Genomic DNA, 11,816 nt, shown 5'->3' with positions numbered 1-11,816 from the left:
AGAATTTCCAAACAATTTATTTTTTCCCCATTCATCTAGAGTTAAAAACAAGTCTACTACTAGAGACGAAAATAAATCTCCATGTAAATTCTGTAATACTTTCCAGGGATATATAATGGTCAAGAAAGACAACTTGACCCTAACATTGCATCATCAAAGTCAGCTGGAGAGTCCACACTGAATAGCTTCTCTCTCTTTACTTTCATGGGTCCAAGGAAGCAGCAATATGTATTTACTGTTGATCTACCTTCTAATTCCTAATCTTTCACTGAAGTGCAAGCTATACTACATGGTTGTCATGAGCTTAAAATCCAGAAGGAAGTCTGACTGCATTTTACTTCTCTTAACACAGCAAAATTCAAATTCCATGGCAGGAAATGTACTCTAAGAACTAAACCAGAAAACAGGAGGGACTGGACTCTGTGTCTCAACATATAGCCCCAATTCCTTGTCAAGCAAATTTTTATTAATATTTTAAGTTTTTAATGGTGAAAAAAAAAATCAGTCAAAAATAGAACAGGCTGGCACTGAGAAGCAAGGAAGGGGAAAAAACAAAAGTAGGTGAGGAGAATGAGAGAGATGACTTTTTTTTTAGTCCAAGTTACATCACTTCCACTTTTAAGGGATTACCCAGAACACAAATGCAGTGAAGTGATAACAGTTACACTACTTTCTTATTTGACAAGGATAGGAGGAAAAGAAAGTGATAATTTCCACAAAGACCTCTTTAGGATTAGAGCTATGACTTCCTTTTTCAAAACACCTCAAACACATTACATAGTGTTTTTCACAGTTTCTGATGTAAGGCCCTTACACATATTCCATATTTGCATTGGATCAGCACAACAGCTTACCAAGCCACAGCAGTCAGAAAGAAGCAACTCCATCCTAAACACACCTTCAAATATGTTAGATTATATGCTGCAAGTTCCCTCTGTCAATATTAGGTCCAGGTCCCTAGCTACTGTAGGACCAGGATTCTTGCATTTTATGTTTTGTACACAGATGTTATAAATACTGTTATAGAGGATAAATCCAAAACCTGTAGAGCATCGAGGCAATGTGGGAAAGAAAAGCACAGCAGAAAAAAAATAGGAGGCAAACTCTTCTTAGAACAGAGCACCCCTTCACAAACAGCTCTTGCTTCTTTACAAATAACGCATTGGATTTCCATTTGAACAACCAAAAGCTTGGGTGCATGTGATTTTTTTTTTTAATTTGGTGCCCAGTGTTTATCTGATTGCCTAAGATTTCATTTTCATGGTCCAATTGCCTAAGTGCCAAGGTTTATCACTGCTGCTTTTGTGACCATTTACTCAGGTTAACTTGGCATTTGTCTTCCTACACCTGAAAGAGTCACACTGAGAAGCTCTGTCACACTTTGTTTCTTTTAAACGCAAAAAGATCCTGAGAGTACCTGCTACCCATGCCCTCAGAACTGAGCAGTTGTCAGCCACTTAATTGCCTACAATTTTTTTTGAGGATCCAACAGCTGTGCTGAAATATAAACAGCTCAAACGCACTGTAAAATTTAACAGAAATTCCCCTCAAACATTCAGAAGCATCATCACTAACGCTGAAATAACTTATGCAAACAACAAGATACCAAACTATATATGGAAGCAATGTTGCTGAGCACTCAAGACTACTGCCCACACAGGCAAGTGTTTAAATGTTACTAGTCTTACTGGGCTGCATTATTGCCACTACCACTTTTTATGCTTTGGTTAAGTTAACCAACACATAAGGAGAGAGACACACACAAAAAAACAAACACCAAACCACCCTCCAATGAACAGCTACTGAAGCCACAGGTACAATTTTTGTAATACAATTCTCATCACACCCTACATTGTGTTAGGAAAGAAAAACAATGTAGCATTCCCTTAACCACAGGTATTAAATTACCATTAAATTATTTGCACCTCTAAAGTAATTTTCAAATATTTTAATAGCTGTTCAGGTCCTCTGGAGTGCTGGTTCATGATCCACAGTCTACTATAGCTGCTGAAAATACTTTACATTTTTTATGCCTTCCTGCCTGGGGAGAAAAGAATGAGACAAGAATAAAAATCTGACAAGCTGGAGCAACTGATCTTCACAACCCACAAATTGATTCAAAGCCTGCTTACAACACAGAAGAGTATCTCAAATACATGCAGTGTTAACAAAACCCACACCACACAGAAACAGGAGCTTTCAATGAAGGTAAAAAGTATTTGCTTTTTAATATGCACTTAAGTCACAGTATCTGTTTTGAGATCATTACACCAGGTAACATTTTTATTGTATTCTCAAAATATTTTACAAGACTTATCTATATGCTGAAGGAACAGGTACTAAAGGAACCCAAAAACCAGGGTTTCAGAGCAAAAATAAAGCCAGTGACCAACATTCTTTCCATTCATCTTTATCAATGGTTGTACAACACACTGTTTTTAAAAATGCAAAAGCCATCACAGTAAGTAAATGAAATCAAAGGAGATGCACATTTCAACATTTTTCTGGCAGTCCTTACCTGATGCTGGTAGCAAAATGCAACCATAATCTAGTAAGACCATTTGAAATTGTTTTATCAATACTAGATTTAGGGCATTTTCAATGTCCTGTATCACTCTGGCAAAAGAAAAATCTTTAAGGAAAAACAATCATTTAATGCAATTTCTATTAATAGAACAGAATACATGAAAAACAGAGCAGCTATTGATCAGAACATACTGAAATGAAGACAGACCTAGTATGCTAGTGGAATTTTAGTTGAAAGCTATATATATTTAAAGACATTATTCAAGTCAAAACTCAAGGAGAACTTGAGGGTAAAAACCAGCTGTTGAAGTATTAACAGTTTCTGATAGCATGTTACACAATACATACACATACTCGTTCTTTTTGCAGTATTTATTTGCAAGGCTGTAGCACTGAGATTTCTCCTTCAGCAATAAATTATTTTCTATGATACAGTGTATAGAACAATGGTGAAACATTTCTTGACTACTCAAAAAGACAGACTATACTGCAAAAGTCCATGTGTCTGAAAATGAGAAATGGAGACAACAGCCTCCTTGCATCTTCATTAGCTAGATCCCTTCTCCTCTTTGGCAGCAGAAGCCTCCATAGGAGTAGCTTCCAAATCTTTGCTTGACTTCTCTTTTTCTTCATTTTCATCCTCTTGAGGGTAAAGATCCGGGTATTTTTGCATGCATTCCTGCATGGCACGGAATTGGTCCACACAGTCTGATCCCTTTATTTCTTCTGTGCTATAGTGGAAACAAGAAAAGGCTGACTTGAACTGTTCCCCACAGGGACCACTAGCCATTCCACCCAGACATGGGCAATTCCAATTGATATCTCCATTGGGCAATATCAATCCTGAACAAACAAGAGAGAAGAAAAGTTAAGCGCTCCTTCCACAAATTGATTTCATTCAGTGAAAGCTGCTAGGCTGCAGGTATAAGTTGAAGTACTAACAATGCCATGTTAGTTCTGTAGCTTCAAGGGTGCTAAACACCTTTCACTTCCTGGCCAGTCTGTTTCTATCCCTAATCTGTATGATCCTTTACTGGGCACAAGCGAGATCAGTTCTATATCGATACCTGAATTAAGCCTTTCTCCCTGGACTACAGACCACGGAGAATATTCTAAGGAAACTGCAAAACAGATCGAAGTCAAGTCAATCCACTTGCCAGACTACGTCAGGGGAACATGCAAGCCTTAAAATCGTGTCATACAAGTCGTAAGACTTTAATTCCAGTATTAAGACTAGAATTCTTTTAAATCAAGTTGGATGGATGCATTTTTCTTCTTGTTTTAAATGACCACTTGAATACTAACCCACAACTTTCCCCCTTAAAATCTGAACTGGAAAACCAGAATTACAAAAACGAAAATCAGTTTATTTGTAAGACACAGATTAAGTCACATGCCACAGAACACAAGGAATAGTGAGAGCATGCCAGCGTGTCTGGTTCCCAGAAACCAAATTGTGCTTTAGATCACAACTGAAAGTGAGTTAGGTCTCATTTTAGACTCTAAACTGGAAGAGCTGTAAATTTCTGCTCTGGAACAGTTAAAATCATCACAGAAATACTTCAGTGATAGGTTTAAAGGTGAAGATTTAAACGGGCATATGTTCTTTGAGACATCAACTGATTTGCACAATGAAGTTCAAGCAGCAAGCCAGAGAACTAATTTCCTTTAAGTTTTAGAAAACCTTTTCAACAGTCAGGTATAGAAATGTAATACAATGGACTTGGTCGTGTGGGCTTCTAGAGCCTCTAATATATTGCTCTAAAGCAATATATCTCCATTCCCTTTCTCTGCTTTGCATGAACATACATATACTTATGTTCATCTACAAAGAACAACAGAAATACTGTGCTGTGATCCAAGCTGGTTTCTTCTCCACTTTAACAGTTTGCTCTCCTCCTCTCCAGTAGACTTCCCTAACTTCATCTCCAGGTTGAGTTTCGGCAGAAGCTAACAGCATGTGCATAAACCTGAAGTTTCAGTACTTTCCCTTTAGAAGCGGGTATGAAAATACTATTGTCAGAAAATAAAGTTGCATTAATTCTGATCCAGAGATGAAATGGTATTTAGGGCCTGATGTAACTCGACATTACCTAAAATACTTCCACAGAATTCAGTAAGCCTACTTATTGTCTTTGTCCTGTGGGATCATGAAGTTCCAGACGTACATTTCACTCCCACTAGCAACTCCTTGGACACTAGGCCACAGTATCATGAATCTTATGTACTGGTACAGCAAAAGCAGCTCAATCATATTTATTGCTATATTAAAAGGAATGAAAGGAAAATTTTACTCTTATTTGCAATTAATCAACCATGTGCTCTCAGTCAATGCAGTTCAGCAGAAAATTACACTGAGTCAGTCAAATCTCAGTGTTGATCAGTCTCGTTTTCATTAAAGAAAGTAACAGTCTCCTTAGCATGATTTAGTCAGCTACAGTAATACTGTCATTTTTCATAAATCACGCTTTATTTGGCAAGATAGTTTTGTAAAAAATATCTGTGATAATCACTGTACTGATAAGATATACCTAGCACAGTGCTCCATGGCATCTCTAGCTGCCTGCAAGAAAAGCAGAACTTCTGAGACAAGGAAAAGGATGGCTGGTGCGAGATTCCTTATTGCCAAGGATGACATAAAGCAGAAAGATGTTATCATACAGAGTAGAAGAAATACAGCTTGCTTTGAAACTAGATTTTGAAGTCCTATATTCCTCCTCACCGATATCAACCAGTCATTTTAAATACTCATTTTGCTAATACTTCAAAAAGAAAAAATACATGAAGAGTTTTGAAATGTTCCTGAAGACACCACAGCAACAAAATTGCTTGTAAAATAATTCTCTTAAAATAAATTGTTCCTTTTAGAACCAGAACTGCCTTGTAAGCATGCAAATTTTAACAACAATCTAACAGTTATCCCATAAACAATACATTCTTGTATATCACATGAGCATTGATTTGTACCTATTTGATCACTGAAATAGCATCAGTGTTGGATGTTATATGCACAGAAACCATGGTTTAATAATAAGCCTAATAAAATAAGAAATTACTCTAACTGATGGGAGAAAAGATCTCAATGAAAACTAGAGATCCTTTAGATTTAAATTCTTCCATCTGCAACACATAAGACCAGAAACAAGCTTTACAGTGAGAATACTATTTCAAAACTGCTGCAAATGAATTCTTAATTTGCTTCCATCAGCCACAACTGTTAAAAGGCATATACAGTGAACTTGGAGATAGCATTTCATATTGCAGTGTAACTCGAACCTACCCTGGTTTGTCTGCCTTCCCATTTCACATGGCTTCATTTCTTTCAATGTTTTTGGCTTAAAGTGAGCCATTAACATTTTGCCTACCAAAATCTCATAACTGATAGAACAAAATAAATAAATAAATCTCATTACTGATAGAAGCAAAAAAGAATACTATACAACTTTATTTTCTCCTAAGGGAAACAGAGCACAAGTTTTCTTAAGTGATCTACTGACTAAAGTAGACTGCTCGAAGACTAATGTCTGTTAATGCCTGAAGCAAAATAAGAGCTATCCAAAAATACTGAACTACATGTTTATCTTAAGTATGAAAAAGGCCCCTACAAAAAAACAAAACCTCAAATAAAAGTTTCAGCTGTATTAGAAAACAATACAGATTATTGTATATCTATATAATAAATCTATTCTTTCCCAGATATGACTGTTCTGTGTATAGCACAACAGAAATGATGAAAAGAGTCATTACAGTTAAATATGCCACAGAAGTTGAGCACTGGAAACCAAGTCTTCTATTCAAAGTAGAAGCTAAATTAGAAAAGCCTGCATGTTACTTTATGTACAGCAAAGCCCTTTCCAATTTTCTTTTAAATAAAAACCACACAAGCCAGAGCTTCTGCACTTCCACATACTCCAAAACATTTTGCCCATATGTCTTTCCTGCCCACAGTCTTCACTCCCATTAGATGCAGCTACATTCTGTGATATGTCAATTGTTTCTCTGTTTTGATCTGAAGCATTGTAGCCCGAGATCATTCAAGTGAGAAGTTTTCAGAGAACCCTTAAAACATGGCAGTAACTTACTCCATGCTAAGGAAAAAACAAAAACCACAAACAAAAATCAACCAACCAACACACAAAAAAACCCTGACCCAAACTTATTAACCGTATTTAAACAGAGTTTACAGAGTTTCTCATTTTGAATCACACAGACACACATTGTCACTGTAAGGTGTCCCTGACATAACTAGCTTCTGGCTTTCTCTGTTTTCTTCCCTGCTCTATAGTTTAGGAAGCAAGTGATCTAACATGCTGTAAATATAGGATTGCTAGGAAAAAAACCAAACCACCACCTCTCCTCCTCACCATGGCCTTTCCATATCCAGCAAAATACACGTAAGAGGAATCAATGAATACGGCATTTAAACAAGGAGGAAGTGGCTCTTTTAATTTTGGCTAGTTTATTACCCAAATATATGGCACAAGACTATATACTTGTGGTATATGTACAACCAGAAAGAGAGTAATTTGGGGCAGAGGGGTGGGGCGTGAGACAGAAGGAAGAGAATCCCCTCTTTAGAGGTACCAAGAGAATTGTTCTCTATGTTCACATTCCAAGCCTTTGTAGTATGTCTGTCTATTATGCTAGATCTGAGATGGGCACCCTTCCCTTTCCTCTTAAAAGCTGGTGTCAAAAACAGATGCCTAGTTATAGGACCAATATGCATCCACATGCTGTTGCTAGATAGACACCCTTTACTAACAGAATATTTAATTATCACCAAAGACCATAAATGATTATAAGGGGGAAGACAGGTGAACTTTAAACAACCACATGTTAACATCGATACAGACTGCATACATGAATTTACTTAGCTAAACAGCAAGCCACTTTGTTTAGCTGTACACCACACAAGGTGACGTAACAGTTCAGTGAATGATAAAATCTCCAAGGGTTTGTATGTTCTCCAGATGTGATATCTAGAAAAAGTATCTTTCTTTGCTTTATTTCGCCAGCAGTCTCCAGTTTTTCAGAGGAAACAGAAAGACACAGGCCACAGAAAAGGAATGGGGAACTTAATTCCACCATCTGATCATTACAGGCTGTTAACTCTTCACTTAACAGACCAATAATGAATTTTAAATTTGCCTGAGACAGGAGTTAAAACCTCCCATTTTATTTCACTTCCACATAGCATACTGACAGGAGCACATACTCTTAAAAATGAGCTCTCCTCAGACACTGTTTTCCACCTAGGGATGAACTACTTCACATGAATCATTTGTAGGTTCCATCTTCCATCCTGGTCAAGGCAATAACAGATCTAAGAGCCACATAGGTTTTATTGCCTGTAGGCGTCTCCATTTGAAATCTTTAGGGGCTGAAGCACCATTCCCATGGTGAAGATGACGACAAATCCCAAAGCATAGATTGTTTCCACCAAATAGGCAGTTTGGGTATTGGGTTTTAGCCTGCAAAACAACCTACCTGAAAATACAAGGCAGAAGAATTCCTGACAGATACTAAACTGCAGTTTTTAAACACCTTTCTGAAACTGAAACTCTCATTGTTCTAATTTGGGTCATTATAAAACTGAACGGACTCATCACCGCTGACAAGCGGAACTTTTACATGTATCTACTGACTACCTACAGTTGTAACGAAGCCAAGACAGGCAGCTAAATGCAAAATCATTTCAGCACAAATCTGTGTATGAAAAAAGTTATTTTAATGACATAGGAAGATACAGTTCAAATTAAACTACATACCATATCAGCTAACAAAGCGACCCTGTGCGCTCCAGCTGCTAAACTGTGCTTAAATGCTGCCCTCTACAGGTCAGAGCCACGTCCTTAACTTTCACTTTCTAACAAAATTTCAAAAAGGGTGAAGCATTTACTTCAATCTCAGCTGAGCTGAAAGCAATGAGATCACTTCACACAAAGTGAAAAGGCTAAAAGACCTGTGAGCATACAGGCAATTAGAAGAAAATTTAACCCAAACTGACAGATGTTCATGAAAATTTATTAACCTAGGGCAAAATTTATTTAATCATCATGACAGGAAGATTATTTCATTTACGCATTAGAAACAACCTAAAATATGCTCTGTGCAACCAGAATATTACAAGTCTTGATCTCAGAAATATTCTGCTCTCTTAAATCTCCATTTGCAGGTTAGATCTACTTCATATAAGAACTGTAATCTTTACCGAAACCTTTAACTTGCATCTTTTCAAGGCAAGATGGTTACAGTTGAAAACTGAGTAATTTGAACTTACCTGTCATGTGCCATTGAAAAATATTACTACTAGTTATTGATTATGTTGCTACTAGTATAGTACAGAATTAGTCAGATATAATTTATATTAAATCAGATATTCAGAGATCACCAAATTAGGCAATTTCAGCTGCACACAGGCAGATGAGCAACTCACATCAATGACAGCGGTACATAACTCATTTCAGCTTCTCTGAAAATTGCACTTTGTCATTTAAAAAAAGTGAAAAAACAACCATAATTTTCACTGGTTAAGCTCTAACTTTGTTAATAAAAGAAAGGAAGGAAGATTTTTTTCTGGATATCTCTGGCTACTAACCAAAACTATAAGCCATCAACTGATGTATTTGAATAGGCCACTTTGAAAGATCACTAAAAGTGTAGAAAAAAACCCCACTGTAAGGAAAGCATGTAATTTGTGATGTCCTAATTTGGAAGTTAAAACTGCCAAGAGTTTGTGTGTTTATCTACTGAATAACCAGCTGCCCTCAGTCTTTAAAAATGAATGAATAATTTGTTCCTACTTCATACAAGGTTTGTTTTTTGTTGTTCTTGTTTTTTTAAGATTGTTAGAATATGATATATGTGATGTATCACTTCTTACTTCCGTTCTTCTGCTTACTACTGACCTTGTTCTTCATAAGGGTCATCTGGGTCATCTGCAACCAGCTCAGCACTGCTTGGTGTCTCATGGTCCTCCTTGGTCGCAAATATAATTCTGTCTTTTCCTACCATATAGGAGACAACAAGCAAAAGTTCAGAAAAAGCTGAGACAGAAGGAGTCATTTACAAAGCTGCTGAACACCACAAGGTCATGAGACACTCAACGTGATGCATTAACGTTAATAGTGAATGAATTCTATTGTACTTATCAATCACGTTCAGTTAGAACAGTCGTTGGTTCAAAGGAACACATACACAACAAATTCTAGTCTTCTAAAGTTCCAATTTTCATAGCAACATACTGTAATGGCTGCAGATCACAGTACAGTTCATTGAACTGTGAAGTTAAAAAGCTGTTTCAAAACAAGCTCAAACTACTCTGTTACCAGGATCAGCCCAAATGAAGGAGTTAGACAAAAAAAGGAAGAGTGGAAGAAAAACTACACTAAATTACAGGAAAGTGTTCAATATGGTACTTATTAATAACAGTACTCTCCATTAAAGACTGGTGTAATATTTTACAGTAATTATCTGAATTAAATACTGAAGAGCACCTTAACAGTGTAGAACCAGCTATATTGAAAGGTGCTGTGAACATTACCAAGGACAGAAGAACAACACAACATACTTCCCGCTCTTGTGACACTCTTGATTTAACAAAGAAGTTCTGTAGTGGGGTAGGGGAGGCTTGGCTAGAAACCCAAGTAGAGTTTTCTGACAACTCTGTAGAACTATAAAAAACACTAAGGCAGACACAAACAGAAAAGAACTGCTAGCTGAAACTCTTCTGAATGTACAACTGAGTATCCACTGAGTGGAAAAAAAAATGGTAAGTTCCCCAAGAACTTCCTTTCATTCTCCAAATTCATAAAGGCCCCTACAGTGACTTGACATATTAGAAATTAGTATCTTCCTGCCCCTCAACGTGACCTCAACTAGCAGATGTTCAGCAACTCCCTTTCCTTTGCTCAGTAACCAATATGCATTTAAACACGTCCGAGAAACAGATGAAACTAAACCCTTTTTAAAAGGGAAACAGTTTTCTGTCAACTCTGCATTGTACTCCAGCAAACTTTACAATGGAGAATGCCCGGTAGTTACTTACATAAGAGGAACTAGAAACATATGAACTCTGACCCTTGCCACTGTAATTTTGTAAGATGCCATAAGACAGCTTACAGATCTTGCAAAGATCCAAGATGTTGTTAAAATAAATAAATTAAAAACATAAAGCAAATAGGTTATGACTACCTCACCACAGTTTATAATTGGCATTCAGTGTGCCAAAGTTTATAATTTCAAAATGGCATTTAGAACTACAGAATGGCTTTTTTTCCAGTTTGAAACTTTATATTTAGTCACTGTACATTACTTAAAGGGGGGGAGGGGGGATATATCCCCCAGGATATGAAGTGGCCAAGCCTCATGAATACCACAACCCGTACAACATAACACCTTGTGCAGATACAGAAACATAAAGCTCACTCTACCCACCCTGTTCATCAACTGTGTTTTCCTTAAAACGGTAAAAAAACCCCACCTCTGGCCATTTAAGCTAAGCTCGTAGAAATTTAACCCCTACGAGTGGATACCATTCCGCGCCGCGACAGGGAGCATGCCCGCATGCCTCAGCCACTCCACAGCAAAGCCTGGCGAGCTGAAGCAAGAGCCCCGAGGTGCACACACGCTCAGCTCCGGCCATTTTTCGCGGGGCTGTTTCAACAACCAGCTGCAGGGCGGCACTTTCTCACCACGCCCGCAGCTACCTGCTGCCGGGACGCGCGCCCCGCGCCCCACCTCGCCCCGGGGCGCTGCCGCAGCCAGGCGGGTGTGGGCAGCCCCCAGCCCGCTGCCGTGCGCGGCCCCCACAGCGCAGGCCGGCGGAGGCGCTCCGCGCCCTCTCCCGCCTCACGGCCAACCACCCCGCCGCGGCTTCCCGCCTACCGTGAGGAGAAAGGTCGGAGGAGGGAGGCGAGGCAGCCCTCCTCCCGCCGCCACACACGGCCCGCGGGAGGCTTTCGCGCCTCTTCTCCCCTCAGACTGCGCCTTCCCTTCACAGGCCGAGGTGAGCGGGCAGCCGCCCCCTTCGCCCCCACCCCCCGGCCGCCTCAGGGCGAGCCCGCCCGGCCTGTCCCGGCGGCGTGACATTGGAAGGACACCTGGGCGCACCTTCTTGCCTGCAGTAGGACATGGCGGAGCCGTCCGGTGCCTTCCCCCGCAGCGCGCGCGCAGACCGACCCCACCGGCGCCCCGCCGCTCCCGCCGCCCCTCCTCTACCACCACCACAGCACCGGGCAGCGGCGCGCTGCTCCACGCTATGACCTCCCGCCTCCGGAAGCGCCTTCCCT

General features: G+C 39.3%; 1 protein-coding gene across 1 annotated transcript; it reads right to left on the bottom strand.

The window, feature by feature from the left end:
- Positions 1–2,203: 2,203 nt before the first annotated feature.
- On the bottom strand, positions 2,204–11,768 carry CHCHD4 (coiled-coil-helix-coiled-coil-helix domain containing 4). Its single transcript, XM_072875761.1, has 3 exons — positions 11,638–11,768; positions 9,435–9,533; positions 2,204–3,369 (listed from the first exon to the last, which is right to left on the bottom strand). The coding sequence occupies exons 1-3, from the start codon at positions 11,657–11,659 to the stop codon at positions 3,074–3,076; spliced, it is 417 nt and encodes a 138-aa protein (XP_072731862.1). The 5' UTR covers positions 11,660–11,768; the 3' UTR covers positions 2,204–3,073.
- Positions 11,769–11,816: the final 48 nt, after the last annotated feature.

This window comes from Ciconia boyciana, chromosome 11, assembly GCF_034638445.1.
Source record: "Ciconia boyciana chromosome 11, ASM3463844v1, whole genome shotgun sequence".
Taxonomy (NCBI): domain Eukaryota; kingdom Metazoa; phylum Chordata; class Aves; order Ciconiiformes; family Ciconiidae; genus Ciconia; species Ciconia boyciana.
This window is presented reverse-complemented; position numbering and strand designations above follow the sequence as displayed.